At 40.5% G+C, this 16,081-nt stretch overlaps 1 protein-coding gene across 1 annotated transcript; it reads left to right on the plus strand.

The window, feature by feature from the left end:
* The first annotated feature begins 8,363 nt into the window (after positions 1–8,363).
* LOC117552342 lies at positions 8,364–13,198 on the plus strand. Its single transcript, XM_034225716.1, has 5 exons — positions 8,364–8,449; positions 8,882–9,025; positions 9,921–10,194; positions 10,737–10,859; positions 12,188–13,198. The coding sequence occupies exons 2-5, from the start codon at positions 8,892–8,894 to the stop codon at positions 12,638–12,640; spliced, it is 984 nt and encodes a 327-aa protein (XP_034081607.1). The 5' UTR covers positions 8,364–8,449; positions 8,882–8,891; the 3' UTR covers positions 12,641–13,198.
* Positions 13,199–16,081: the final 2,883 nt, after the last annotated feature.

A 16,081-nucleotide genomic window follows, 5' to 3' on the forward strand; every position in this document is an offset into this window, starting at 1 on the left:
AAGAATTTGGTTGTTCATCATTTCTCCTGTTTTGCAGGTCAGTTGTGTGTACATATTTTCACAAGTGTTATAAATATCCACGGTAGTGTTGTGTCACGATGTCCTAGTGTTTGAAGTGGTGTTTGGACGTTGTTTATTGATAAGATAAGCGCTTTGAGCATTTGGAAAAGCGCTAAAATAAATGCAATTAATTATTATTATTATTATTGTCTTCAATGCATGGGTGTCGCAGCCATTATATTAGGGTGGGACAAGTCCCCCCCACTTTTACCATGTGGAAAGTCCGTGCATCGGTCTATCCACTCGCCTCTCTCTGTAGAGCGCTGTATCAGTGCTTCACTATCAAATCCATTCCACTTGCTTATTTAGAGAATGCCCAAATCAATGAAACTCCCTATGTTTTCACTGCTACTTTGTACCAAGCAGGGGCGGATCTACCGGGGTGGCATGGGGTGGCAACTGCCACCCTAAACAATAGCCTTGCCACCCCAGCTGCCACCCCAGTTGGCATCTTTGTTTTGAAAGAAAAGTTGTGGCTCATCGGACATTTATGAGAGAAAATTTCTAATGTCCGAGTGCAAGTGAATGCAGCACAAGACGCGAGTCTTGTAACCCCTCCCCCGGCCCTGGCGCGAGAGTGGAAATATGATTGGTGGCGAATTCACTTGAACGGGGGACGGCGCAAAACGAGAAGCCTTTCGGACTCAAGTAGACGGAAGGAATGAGGTATTTGCGTTCTACAATGACAGAGAAGAGAATGTCAAGTTTGGCTGTACTCAGCAATGAATCAAAACGCACTACAGCTGTTGATCTTAATAAGTTTGTGAGGCTTTTTGCTGAACAACATGGTAATCGCCGCATTCAGCTGTAATAGGCATGCCAACTTGATGCTCTGCTCACGGATGACTCGATGAGCATACAAAACTGTTAAGATGATGACCTTGTATGCGTGTATATATTTTTTTCTTTGAGGGGGTCTGCCCCCAAAAAAACTGTTTTAAGTCCTGAGAAAGTAAAATAAGACGGTGTGTAAAACTACACTGCCCAGCCAAAAAAAAGTAACCACTTTGATTTAACTAGGCCAGTAGGTAAGGACTTTCCACTGGATAATAACTGCAGCGATGTTTATGTTTTAGCTGAATACACGTTTTTTAAGCCTAACTGATGCAGTTAGTCACTTATTTAATATTTGTTCTTTCTGATGTAAAGTCAAGGTTGTAACTGTATATCAATAATTATATAATTACTTGTTTTTCAAATTTGAAGGAGGGTGAGCAAGCATCTTGATGAACATTCATCATTAACTCCTCCAAAAAATATAGTTTATTCAATACTAAATGAATATGTGAATCATACCAGTTCTTCACTATATCTGTAAAGCGTCTTTGAGCACCTGTAAAAGCGCTAACAAATTAAATCTATTATTATTATTATTATTATTATTATTATTTATTAACAGTGATTGACAGCTGATAGGAATAATATGATTGTTAATATTATCATATTCATACAGACAAACATCGATGAGACAGTTAATTAATGTACTTATTGCAGCAGTCTTCATAGATTTGGTTCCCCTGCTGGTCTAAGAGTGAAACAAACTCATTCAGTTATTGTTCAGTTAAAATTCATTAAATGACGTCTGCCACCTTATATGTAAGGCTTTACTGATGTGCCACAATAATATCACCTATGTCATTGAGTTAAAATATTAATATTGTGGCTTTCCAAGTTAACATTGATTGTAGGGGTGTAACGGTTCACAAACATTTTGGTTCGGTACGTACCTCGGTTTTTAGGTCACGGTTCGGTTCGGTACGTTTTCGGTACAGCAGAAAAAATTATCACAAAACACTAAATATATATATTTTTTTAAAATTATTATTAAACTGTGACTAATGTATTCAAATAAATACAAAATATAATAAAATAAACATTAAGGTGCAGCATTTCGATGAACTGAAATAATCTGTATTTGAACTTTACTGTACTAGTACTCACAAAACATAAACTATTAGTTTTGGGTTTTTAATTATTATTAAACTGAATATTCACTCAAATAAATACAAAATATAATAAAATAAACATTAAGGTGCAGCATTTCGATGAACTGAAATAATCTGTATTTGTACTAATACCTAAGCAGCCAGTTTGACATTATGACTTGCTTGTCATTGTATTTTCATGTTTTTTTAAAGAAAGATGAACTTGTCCACATTGCTTGCTGAAAGGGCAGATCTGCTGGCACTAACAATGTCTCCTGCTGTGGAGAACACCCTCTCTAGGGACAGAGGTAGCACAGACAGGTAGCGCTTTGCTAACATGGCAACATAAGGATATTTGGTGTTTGTAATAGCTTTGGCTCGGTCTGAACTTTTTGCGAGTGGTGGAGGCTTAAATGCTAGCGGGAGTTAGGTTTGCACAGTCTTTTTTCTTTTGGTACCGGTGATATTCACGTTCGGGTGATGCCTTTTCAAATTAGTGTGCAAGTTTGATGTATTGCCAGCCGCGTAACCAATTTTAGTTGAACAATGCCGACAAACAGCTTTGGTTCGGTCCACCTGTCTTTGCCCGTCATCCTTGTACGTAACTGCGAAACCAAAATGTTCCCAAACCGGAGACTTCAATGATGCTGGAGGATTTTCGAGCTTAACTTTATCTGCGTTCGCCATTTCGACAGTTCCTCAAATGACTGACTAAATTTGAACGCATCCCTCTGACCAGCTCTCATAGTATGCCTCTCGTCCAATGAAATGACTTGCTCGCTCTATGATATATACCTGAGATTACTTCCAGAAAGTTGTTCATGTTCTCAATTTTTTACGTTTAACGCTATATTCGTTCGGTACACACGTGTACCGAACCAAAGGGCCCATACCGAATAATTTCAGTATGGGTACGTGTACCGTTACACCCCTAATTGATTGATATGATTGCGATTTAAATCAGCATATACTTCTGCCAGGGGATGCCACCCCACAAAATCTCCTGCCACCCTCTTGCCACCCCATGAATATTTGTCTAGATCCGCCCCTGGTACCAAGGCAGATTCTCAGAGCCGTACACATGAGCTGTACACATGCATGCTGCGTTTTTTGCGTAGCTGTGTCTTTAGTTGTAAGCCCAGTGGCGATCTGTTCATCTGTCATATCATACAATAAAGCCATCGAAAAGAATAGGATACAGCATTCAAAGTTATTCTGGGTCTTTGTGTGTCATAGCTTGGCTGTGTGAGAGAGAGAGAGAGAGAGAGTGAACGAGAGAGCGCTAACGTACATAAGGAGTTGCTTCTACAACAAGGAGGAGGAGAGCTCTCTCCTGTCAGACACATTTTATAACGTCAGCTCAGGGAGGTAAATGACTCTGTGTTTAGATCGTTGACTTTAGTTTAAGTTATCGCATGTAAACAAGTATTTCCAAGGCACACCTTTTATATGATCATTATAAAAAACAAGACAATAACAGGTATGAAATAATTCCAACTCATAGGACAGTAAAACAAAAATACAGTTTAAAAGGGGAGTGATTTGTAAAATATGCATAAAGAAAAAGTAAGTCTGTTTTAAACAGTACTGTTTCACATGGGTGTTGTTGAGAGAAGTACTATCCACAGATTTAGTCCACCACCTGCCCACACCCCCCGTCACATTGTCCCACCCACATTGAGGATGCTTCCTATGCCCATGCTTCAATGCAACGTAGGAGACTGCCTCGTGGTTGCTGTGTGTGTGTGTGTGTGTGTGTGTGTGTGTGTGTGTGTGTGTGTGTGTGTGTGTGTGTGTGTGTGTGTGTGTGTGTGTGTGTGTGTGTGTGTGTGTGTGTGTGTGTGTGTGTGTGTGTGTGTGTGTGTGTGTGTGTGTGTGTGTGTGTGTGTGTGTGTGTGTGTGGTGTGTGTGTGTGTGTGTGTGTGTGTGTGTGTGTGTGTGTGTGTGTGTGTGTGTGTGTGTGTGTGTGGTGTGTGTGTGTGCATAATGGCGGTCGCTATTTTAATGTAGCATAACTGAGCTCTTTGATCAAAGTGAATGCAAATAAATGTAATTGTTTACAGCTCCTGTACATTTTGTACAAGATATTTTCCGGGTTTATATCCTAAGTATTTTGTGTGTGTGTTCTATGGTCAGAGTTAATACATAAATGCTTGTTGGATGCTAATGCCAGCACAGATTAGATAGATTCTGATGCTTTGCCTGGGAAGGTATTTAAAAGGGTTTGATTACAAAATCAATATCTCCATCCATCCATCTTCTCCCGCTTATCTGTGGTCGGGTCTCGGGGGTAGCAGTTCCAGCAGAGAGCCCCAAACTTTCTTTTCCCTGGCGACATCAACCAGCTCTGACTGGGGGATCCCAAGGCGCTCCCAGGCCAGCGAAGAGATGTAATCCCTCCACCTGGTCCTAGGTCTACCCCTTGGTCTCTTCCCAGCTGGACGTGCCTGGAACACCTCCCTAGGGAGGCGCCCAGGTGGCATCCTAACTAGGTGCCCGAACCACCTCAACTGGCTCCTTTCGACGCGAAGGAGGAGCGGCTCAACTCCGAGTCCCTCCTGGATGACTGAACTTCTCACCTTATCCCTAAGGGAGACACCAGCGACCCTGCGGAGAAAACCCATCTCGACCGCTTGTATCCGCGATCTCGTTCTTTGGGTCATGACCCATCCTTCATGACCATAGGTGAGGGTAGGAACGAAAATGACCCGGTAGACAGAGAGCTTTGCCTTCTGGCTCAGCTCCCTTTTCGTCACAACGGTGCGGTAAAGCGACTGCAGTACCGCTCCCGCTGCTCCGATTCTCCGGCCCATCTCACGCTCCATTGTTCCCTCACTCGAGAACAAGACCCCGAGATACTTGAACTCCTTCACTTGGGGTACAAAAAAAAAATCAATATCTGAATAGAGAAAGTGGGGTTAGGTCATTTTGGAGAAACCAGCTCGAGTGCGCTATAATTTGAAAATACACAACCGGAAAAAATCTGCCACTTCCTTACAGAGCCCCTCCTCCAACACACACAAACGCGCACATGACCAATGAGGGCACGAGATAAGTTTGGAAGGCTGACAGGCAGGTAGGCCATCCAGTTATTTTAGCCGGGCCGGCTCAGATGATTGGTCGTGCTTTTTACAGAACTACGGCTTCCAGAGATGACATTTTTTAATGGATTTTTTGTCAAAGCATTTAAGATATTCATTGCTATCGGGATGTTAAGAGCATTCCATGGAATATAACAACAAGTGTATCTCGAGCCGGTTTCTCAAACGTACCTACCCCACCTTTAAGTCATGGTGTTTATTTCAAATATATTGAAGACATGCATATATATATACACATGTGTTTATATTAGGGCTGTCAAACGATTAAAATGTTTAATCAGATTAATCACTGCTTAAAAATTAATTAATCATGATTAATCACCATTCGAACTATGTCCAAAATATGCCATTTCTTTATGTATATTGTTGTGGGAATGGAAAGATACATGAAAGAAGGCGGATATATCCATTTAACACAGTATGTATGTTTATTATAACATTTTTCTGTGTGTCAAAATGAAAGACAGCCCACACACCTATCAATCATCAAACCGTGGGGTCTTATTTCAGTGTTGATTTCTATCAACAGGGGGGGGGCTAGTGGAGTACTTCGTGACCACAGAGTGTGAAAGTTGTGATCAGCTGTTTTAGCGCAGTTCTCCAGTGAAGGGGGGGAGTCTCCCCCCGCAGCCGGTTGGCGTAGTTTTGGCACAATTCCGTTGTACAGACCGACGTTAACAGCAGCCCTGTCTGTGCACACGGAGACCGACTCTGTCGTCCGGTGATCTAACCGCCTTCTGGAAAAGCTTCACAAGTACGTCGGTACGCAAATGCGCTTTGTGACACAAGTGACGGTACGCATTTCAGATTACGCACATAACCTACGTACCAGTTATGTGTTACCTGTACTACAGCAAAAGTATTCTCCGTCGGGACTTCCTGCAACATCACCACGCCGTTATCTTGATTCTGATTGGCTAGAAGACATTATCAAAGATGTTCTATTGAGAAGACGATCACTACGTGACAAAACATTTCAAAACCGTTTCTGGTCTTCGGTATTTCCAGACAAGTGGCTACTGAAATCAATCTTACTAACTGCTGTCTGTGCAATTTACTCCGCGCGAGTTGGCGGACTTTATTTTGCTTACTTTAACATCATTTTTCATGGTGGGGCTAAGCCATTTCTTGGTATGGGTGTAGCCTACCCCAGCCATACCCTGGCGCTGCCACTGGTGGGATTTATGGGGCGGCCCATTCTGCACATGCGTTAAATATTTTAACGCAATTAATTCAAAAAATTAATTACCGCCGTTAACGCGATAATTTTGACAGCATTAGTTTATATTGAAGACAGAAAAGGGCATTAACAATTGTGTGTGTGCCAAATGAATAATACATTCTGGCAAGACCCGCCAAACGAGCAGCAAAGAATTTGGTTGTTCATAATTTCTCCTGTTTTGCAGGAATATTATCTGTTATCGCGCCCTGCATAGCGGGGCCTGTTACAGTGGCGTGATCATTATTATTTAGAGTCATTGCGTGCCTATTGATTTGAACACGATCCGTGTATCCATCATTTCCTGGTCTTCTCTAAAGAAGAGGGACCAATGGAAACGTTGTTATGTTGCCGTTGTTCAGCATGGAAACATTCATTAGCTAACAATGACATTATTGTTCTATTAATATAAAGGGAGGTCAGGTACTCTTTAAAACTGCTGCTAGTTATGGGTACTTTTTACTGAAGTACATTTCAAAGCCCTCTTTACTTTGACTTCAGTAAAGAAGTTTAGTCAGTACTTCTACTTTCACCAGAGTATTTTTAAACACGAGTATATGTACTTCTACTTGAGTAAAGGATGTGTGAACTTTTGCCATCTCTGCCCTAACCCTACCTGACGGGAAACAGTAATGGTCAGTTAGAACCTCGACATTTAAAGTATCTGTACCAAGGGGCACTAACCCTGACCCTGGTTGCAGAAAGAAGTCAGATTGTATAGACGACTATGAGAAAATGACCCTACTTCTCACTCTATGAAATACCTCAGTTAATGGTCTCATTTCCAGTTCTATATGGGGATATTTAGGGGGTCAGTAAGGGGTCTGTTATTGGGAAAGTGGTCCATGTTGGCCTTGGCTTTTCCAAGTGAGGTGATATTATTGTATTTCCTTACAGTGTTTAGAAACAGACTCATATTTTTCCTTACCAGAAGGATTTCCATGTTGACATCCCTGAACCCCGGAGCGGCAGGCTCACCGCTAAGCCTTCTGGGAAATTCTGGATGCCAATACCGATGGCCAAATTTCTGAGGACACAAAAAACAAACAAAAAACATTCAGAGGGAAAGACTCACATGAAACTTTGGGTTTCATGTGAGTCTCTACTGGACTCTATGGGTACTACCTTACCCTGCGAGCATTCTCCCACTGAGACTTCTATAGACGTAGCCGGCCTTGGGCGGGTTAGTTAGGGTTAGGGTTAGGGTTAACCCAGCTCATGTGTACACTGACTTCCATGGACGCCAGACCCGGAAGGAACGGCGAATGTGAATGGCACCGCCTCGGCCATATCCTGGTCCCCCAAACACTCGAATCTAGCAGTGGCGACTCCCTGGAGGTATGATAACTCTTTTTAAACGTCTCTCAGTCTTTCGTGGAATCACTTCCGCTGCTGAAGAGAAAAGGATGATAGTCAGGAGGTGAGGCCTCCTTTTATACGGTGTGATGCGCGCGCATTCAGGTAGGCCCGCCCAAGGCCGGCTACGTCTATAGAAGTCTCAGTGGGAGAATGCACGCAGGGTAAGGTAGTACCCATAGAGTCCAGTAGAGGGCGGAGCCTGTGAGAGATATAACTACAAGTTACAACACAATGTTGTTAAAATATGTTGTAAAACCTATTTTCTATTACATTACAGTATATCAATAATAATAATAATAATAATACATTACATTTTTATTGCGCTTTTCCTGGTGCTCAAAGACACTTACAAAAAGAAAGAAATCAAGACCATCTTCTGCTGGTGGGGCTACACATAAATAGTTCAGGCCCCAGATCTTAATGCTGATTCTAGAAGGACATATGAGCAATCATGCTAATCAATTAACTTCTTTTGGAAATGTTGAATCTGTAGGAGTTTGGATCATGATAATGTTCTTTGTTTTAATTCTGAAAGACAGACACAAAGAGGACTTTGTGCTCGCAGTTTGTTTAAACGGTAAACATACAGAGGCTTTGGACATCTCTTATGTCTTCAATATGTCAACAAGACTCAATGGTGCAATGTGAAATTTTAACAACTGTGGTAAACATTTAACAGTTTGTGCTTTTAAATCTGACAGAGATACCTGAACCCTCTCGACAGAGGAACCCATTACCACTGGATCGTTGTTGATTGATTATTTGTACAGTTCTCTTCTCATAAGGTAAGTTAATGCTTCCTCCAGATAGACTGCTTCAAAACAACAATGTACACATTCTTTCCTATTTAGGTTTTTGTATTCACTGAGTTTTTGTATAACTTTGTATACCTTGATCTGGGTCAATATTCGATTCTGATTGCCTGCAAGTTGCAAGGAGTTCTTATCAAAACAGCGTTTCCTTATATATGGACAGAAGATAGGCTCTTTATTACACAATCAGTTAGTTAACACAGACATCATGAAACGTTCTTCTGCTCTTTGTGCTCCCAGCCAAACAGAAAATGCACCGGTGGGGATATTTAGGGGGTTTTATGGTTCGTAAGGGGTCTGTTATTGGGAAAGTGGTCCTTGGTGGCCTTGGCTTTTCCAAAATGAGGTGATATTATTGTATTTCCTTACACTGTTTAGAAACAGACTCACGTTTTTCCTTACCAGAAGGATTTCCATGTTTCTGGCCGAAGACAAAATGCACCGGTGGTGGTGGGAGCCAATGCCTCCGGAAGAGCGACTTGCTCTGCTTGATGTGTTGTCAGATGCACTGTTTGCTTCAGAACAATGGCACGGTATTGAAATTGACAGGTATGCATTGTTCAAAGAAAATACATGTCAGTGTTTCAACTTTTGAAGATACTATATATTTTTACACAAACCATTTAATGATTTTGATCTTGTACCGTCATTGGGTCAGGATTGTATTTGTCAAAGGGCATTTGAGAAGTACCCGATAACAGCAAGTGAGACAAGTCAGGGATTCATGAGAACTAGGAACCTTCAACAGGCTGACCGGTGAACATTAGACACTAAAATAGTTGTTTAAAAAGGTTTGTTTGTTTACTTATAACCATCACAAGATGCTCCCACAAAGCTGCAACGACGTACTTATCTCTGCAGATCCTCCCTCTCAAGCCGTCGGTATACTATCGGAATAATTCCTCGCTAACAAACATCAATAGATCTCCATAAACGACTGTCAATCCTACACTGTCCTAATCACTCATGGTGTCCCCCAGGGTCCAGTCCTCGGCCCCCTTCTTTTTGTACTCTAAATCCTTCCCCTCTGACAAATCCTGCTTCCCTGCTATACCGATAACATTCAACTTTAACCTCCAAAATCTTCTTACTGATATTAAATCTTGGATGCAACAGAACTTCCTTCAACTCCACTGCAACCCATCAGAAACACTCAATCAGCCCAACTCTGACATATAGTAACAATGAATACATGCTTAGTCATGAGATAACTGACCATATCAGAGTACATTAGACCCATGATCAGAGCAATGATCACCCACTGTGTGGTCACATGACACTTTGTGACTGAACACCTTCCTGAATGCTGAGATCTACTGTCTGTTGACATGTAAGGCTTAGAGAATATTATTATTTATATGTTAAATATAACATTATAGCATTCAATTCTCTGATAATCATCATTTCCATTACAGAAGACTAATGAATATTTCTCTGCACTCAGCTCCCTGCTAAGTTACTCTGGACTCAACTCAACCGATGTGCTGGACAGTTACCGTGAACAAGTCTTTAACGATGAAGAACCCCTCGATGTTCCAAGTATTGTAGAGAAGCTGGGTGGTGCACTCGCTGGGTTCGAAACGGTGCCCAACGCTGTGGGACTCGGTGCTCTCATCATTTCCATGATCTTAGAGATAGTCGGGAAAAGCTTGGGGAAAAAAACCATGGGCACGGCTGAAATGTTGCAGAGGGTGTTTGCAGAGGAGAAGGGCAATGAGGTGAGACCCTGATGGTTCCTCTGGTTATTAACAGGTTGCAAAGGTTAGCTGCTGTGACTTCCTTCCTTTGTTTCCATTAAGCCTCTAAAAACAAACATTTGAACGCCTTGTCTTTTAATTTATTTATTTTACTCACAGCTGTGACGACTTCTTTGCGTGTGTTGATGTTGTGCAACTTGGGCCACTTAAATAGGCCTTTATAATATTCGATCAAATCAAACCAAAAGAGGCTAAACTCAAATCAGAATGATAAACAAACTTATATTGTTTTCTGTGCATATCTGTGTCTCCTAAAGGCTTGGGAATTGTCTTTCATAGTCTCTTGACTACAGAGGTCGCCACTAGGTGACAATATTTGACCTTTTCACAAAACCATAAATCTGTCTCTAACATTAAGTCATATTTATAAAAATTAATGATTTTATTTCAGAACAAATGTTTAACCTTTTAAAGTTAACCCTTCAAAATCGATATCTAAAACGTTTATCTGACCAATATTTGAAATAGGCTTTCATAAATGTTGACATTCTTTTACTGTGAAGGTCCGAGACCTGATGGACGAGTATTTGAAGCATCTGCAGATCAACTTGGGGAAGCCACAGCTCCAACTAGCTGAGACCCGGCAAATAGAGCTCGATCTCAGTGCGCAGCTAACGCGGCTAAAGGTACAACCGAGTAAAAGTCTTCCAGCTGTATTTGAAGGATCATGCTACATTGATATCTCCTGTTATGTCCTTCTCAATCACTAATTCACTCATTTGAATAAATTGTTTCTCAGGAGGTCCTTTGAGGAATTCAATTTAACTTAAAACGTTAATTCAACCGTTAACTCAAATGTAAATGGTAAAGTGGGATAGGCTAGACAAGCATAATGTACACTGCCTTCTATTCTGTATATTTATATTGTGTATTCAATGTATATACTCTATAGATATATATATCCTCATTATTGATATGTTTATATTCACTGTTTTGCATATTTAGTTAATCTTGGCGACGAAACAGTTTCCCAAATTGGGATCATTAGAGTATATCTTATCTTAATCAGTAAGTAATCCTATTGTCATGGCGTTTTAATCTGTTAATACATTTAATAACCACTTTCGTCTATCTGTCTAACTTCTTCTAGTGTGACTCACAAAAAATAAATAGTTAAGAGTTTACTCCAAAGCAGGGGTCGGCAACCTTTTTGATATGAAGTGCCATTCAAAAAAAAAAGTTCAATCAGCGTGCCGACGATCGTGAAGTATCAACAGGAGGGCGAGGGAGCCTCGCTGCTGATCACTGATCCAGTAATGAGTGACAGTGAAAAATAAATATATTTATAACTAGTTCCAGAGGTAGATAAAATAGCTAAGTGTGTTAGGTCTAACTCAGTGTGTGTCGCTCCGCTCTCCGGTCCGTCTCAGCGGGTGGAGCTGCAGGATTTCTGCTTCACACACGTTACCGCTATTTGTCATTTTCAGACACCTTAAAAATACTGCCAGACTGGTGAAGCCATTTTGGCGAGCTTGTTTTGCCGCACACAGAGAAAAGTGTCATGTATTTGTAGGCATTTTTAGAAAGCACTGATCAATCGGCAGAGAGTGAGTATCGGTCGATAAAGATCGCCACGCAAAAACTGCGGCATTTCTACAGCTCCTTATGGGTACTGCAATTTGTGAAGTGCTTTCCTCTGTGGTGAAACTATCAGCACTGCACCACGGAGGAAAGTGGCAGAAAGTCGCCTGGAGTTAAAGAGAGCGGGGCTGCGCTGCGTGCATGGCTTCCTTCTGTAACGGGGAGACGCGCTCTGGCGGCGGTCTCGTTCAGGATCCGAAAATCCAATTTAAATATTTTGCACACTTATTCCACTTATTCCTAGTGTGCCACTGGTTACGGTGCCGCTTGCCGACCCATGCTCTAAAGCCTTATATTAATAAGACAAACATTCAAACCATAATGATGAAAGGAAAATGGCTCTAACACCTATGTGATCCTTTTTCTTTCCCAGAACTCCATGCTGGTCGATGGACATATGAACTCTATGCTTCTGAAGCAGTGGGTGAACGGCGCTGCGTTTCACACCCAGATGTTGATCCATCAGGCTCGTCTGGAGGAGGCCGACGGGTCGAGAGCAGTGCGAGCAGCGGGCGTTTATCAGCAACAGCTCAACGTTATTATAGATAGATACAAGAAGTACCTGATTGGTATTACACATATTACAATATTGACTACGAGAGATCAATCAACAACGTATATTCTGTCATTCAATGAGGGGCCGTTGTCTGGTTATTCAGCTCCATGGTACGCTCTGCAATATAAGAGCCAATTCACTGACACTCAAATGGTTGAGCATTTGTTTTCGAAACAGCAGATTTCTTGGACAACGAGTTATTTCACAGATTTAGCAGCAAATATTCCGACTCTGGTGAGACAACATGCCACCTTTCAAATTCAAAACTGACATTGAAGCTCTTTGTTTGTAAAGCCATGAGACCAACATCAAACCAAACTTTACTCTTAAACTCAAAAAGGCAAATATTTTAAACTGGACACGCAACGGATGTTCAGACTAAGAGAGAACAACTATTGCTATGACATTTGGTTTATCCATCCATGGTGACCATAGGATGAATCCTGATGACATTATCAAGTCCACATTTATAATTTGCCCAATAATTTGGTTTATGTTAAAAACTGCAAAACTAAACATTCCCATAATCCTCAGCTGTGCTTTGTGTTTCTGTAAATGAAAGCAACCTGACGCAATTTAGAAAAACGGTACACAGTGACCGTTAAACCTGTTAGCATATGTTAGCTTAGTCATTGTTAGAAAGTTAGCATGTTGAAATTAGCATTTAGCCGAGGGCACAATACTCAGGCCCTGCAATAAAGAACTCTTACTGTATGCCTTATGAATGCACAATAACAAGGAGAGAGACATGCTATGCAGAGAGTTGGTCAATGTCTGTTTATGTGTTTCGTGTATCTGCATTTGCATGTGAGGTTGGTAAGGGTTAGATGCAGTGAATTAAATGTGTGTATTTTACAACCAATGTCTTATTATTGAATTGTTTTAACATACTATATAATTGTTTACAAGGATACAAAGTTCTTCATACATCAAACGTCCTAATTCTGCTCTCAAAGTGCACCAGATTGATGCATTTGACTTTAACAATTTGACACAATCTTCCTCTGGGGTAGCAACACCCAGCATGGTCTCACAAACATACTTCTTTACAAAGCTTCCTGCAGCTCTATAGTGTAACCAGTAGATGTCAGCAGCACAAAGCAGAGACAGCTGTAAAGTCTGACTGTTTTATAAACGTGAGCTCGGTCAGACTGTAAAACATACATGTTTACATTATTGATCATCAGTCCAAAATAGACACAAAAACGTATTTTTGTTGAGGATCTGAAAAAGGATCAATGGTATCTGTGAGTGAATATTGAGAGCCTCAAAACACATACATTGAAGACAAGTGTTGATCTTGTTTAATTATAGAAATACTTTGTTATTCAGAGTAAACATCAGCATTTAAACAATTCAACAAAATGTGATTCCTCAGACCGCCAGCAGGGGGCAGCAGAGTCCTGACAGGAAGAAGGCACTACATCTGTTTACAGGAGACTGACATTTGTTTGTTTTAAATGTGTTGAGTGTAAACAAACACACCACATTGTGTGTCGAAACAGAACAGAATATTCATCAATTACCAAATTGAACTTCATCAGAACTTCAAGTGTTGCCATCCTGAGGAAATACAAACATGGGAAGTGTGAAGTAAAAACTTCTTTGCAGCAATGTTGAGCGCATCATCAAATGAGGGAAACTGGATTCGCCTGTCAATACACTGATATTTATTGAGAGACAGACAATTACATACGGCCGGGAGATCATCCTAGTTTCACACTGTCCTTGTGCTCCACCAAGGTAATCTCTGAACCAAAAGACACAAAACATCTAACCAACACGAGGAGAGGCGGGCTCCCAGAAAGCCCGCGTATAATCAATAGCCGATGCGAGACAATGGTCTGCTTGTCTCAAAGAGATGCTGCCAGGTCAACCCCCCACGGACATAGGAGAAGCGTTTGACCTGTGACCTCAACCTACAGAGGAGTCTCTGACTGACTACAAGCAGATGTTTGCAGTATCACAGATTCTATAAAACAATAAGAAACTCTATAAACAGATCAGATGAAAATATTCTCTTACAGATTCACTCTTTTTATCAATCTATTGATAACCAATTAACATTAGTCTAAGAATATTTCAGTCAATACTTAAAATCAATAAGCATCTTCAGAGTTGGGTGGGCTCAGATACATTCATTACATTAAAAATAGAACAAGATTGAAAAACACTTCAATCACCATGATTGAACACAGTCAATCATAATAAAAATCATCTCTCTTCAGTGCTTGGCATCTTTTGTCAAAAGGCACAATAATAAACACATGGGATACAACAATATTATAGCAAAATATATCTTTCAAAAATAAGATATTTTATCATTTATCACTCAGTTAATCTCCTTCATCAAACACAAATTCTAAATCATCTTATATCTCAAAGATTTACTTTAAGGCAATTACTTATTAAAACACAATTAGAATTTAGGATTTATAATAAATCCAATTGAGGTATAAATCAGAATCATGAGAGATCCAGCTAAGGTTCCTAGTTAAGGTATAAATTCACAGTGATGAATCGATCAATCTGTAAAGTTACAGTGTCCTCAATCTTTAACATTACTTTACGTTTACTTCATTACGCTTTATTCAAGAGTAAGGCATGATATTTAATTAATTACATTACTTCAACTATCAATCATTATGTCATTTCAAAATCTGAAGGGAAAGCTAAACAATTCTCAAAATGTTTAACAATCTGAAGAATCAAACATTTTATTGTATAACAACCTGAAATAGAAAAATCAAAACATCTGTTCTTTATTCAGAGCATCACTGTAATCAATATCAAAACATCTGTTTTACCTGGTAATGATTAAGGATAGTAACGTTGTCTGTTATAATATTAGAAATATCTTATTGTTCAATACCTTATAAATCTGAAAATATCAATTAATTAGTTTAGTGTGAAAGTGTAATCTGATAACATATATTTATCACCACTATTTAACACATTGGGAATACAAAAACAATCATTAATTGTACATCTGTAATCATCTGGTCATTCAATTCAAATGTTATCTTTGTACGAGAGCTAGAAGACATGTTTTCCTCCTCTCTTTATGACACAGAATGTCTGGTGTGTAAAGGCATCCTGATACTGTAGATTAGCACTGAGGTGCTGATTGGCTCAAAACTCTTCTTCATCAGAGCGCCATAACTCAATTATCTGTAGATTACCACTGAGGTGCTGATTGGCTCAAAACTCTTCTTCATCAGAGCGCCATATCTCAATCCCCCCCAATTGCTCTGCTTTTGTGGCTCAATTCAGTGAGCACTTTATGATCTCCCAGTGAAACAGAGGCTCATCTGCCTGCATTCCTTCTGCTATCTGCTTGAGTGCACCTGCCTATTCCAAGTGGCACATCCAGATGCCCCCCCTGTGATGGGAGAGGTTATGAAAACATCTGCTCCTCCAATGAAACATGGAAACCTTGTATGAAGCCTCTGAAGCCATCGCTCGTCCTGCAGAGTTGTCTGCCTGAGCTCACCGAGCACAAAGATGAAGAAGCATCCCATCTCATCAGAAAGTTGAAGATTAGAATCCTCTCATCTCGAACGACCTCCTTGCCCGTGGATAAGTTGCTCTCTGCAGCCGCAGAGTGTGATCCTCTCTCTCTGACCCTTGGCCTTCAGAGCTCTCCTAGTTATTGGTTTAACACTTGATAGGGATGTTTTCCTGAGTGCAGACAACTCAAGGTAATGGATT

This window comes from Gymnodraco acuticeps, unplaced genomic scaffold, assembly GCF_902827175.1.
Source record: "Gymnodraco acuticeps unplaced genomic scaffold, fGymAcu1.1, whole genome shotgun sequence".
In the NCBI taxonomy this organism is placed as follows: Eukaryota; Metazoa; Chordata; class Actinopteri; order Perciformes; family Bathydraconidae; genus Gymnodraco; species Gymnodraco acuticeps.

What these genes read in the sequence shown, in the direction of transcription:
- LOC117552342 (XM_034225716.1), top strand. Translation starts at nt 8,892, where the DNA reads ATGTTTCTGGCCGAAGACAAAATGCACCGGTGGTGGTGGGAGCCAATG. An exon ending in CACGGTATTGAAATTGACAG is followed by an intron (nt 9,026 to 9,920) that starts GTATGCATTGTT and finishes CTCTGCACTCAG; the next exon opens with CTCCCTGCTAAGTTACTCTG. An exon ending in CGCAGCTAACGCGGCTAAAG is followed by an intron (nt 10,860 to 12,187) that starts GTACAACCGAGT and finishes TTTCTTTCCCAG; the next exon opens with AACTCCATGCTGGTCGATGG.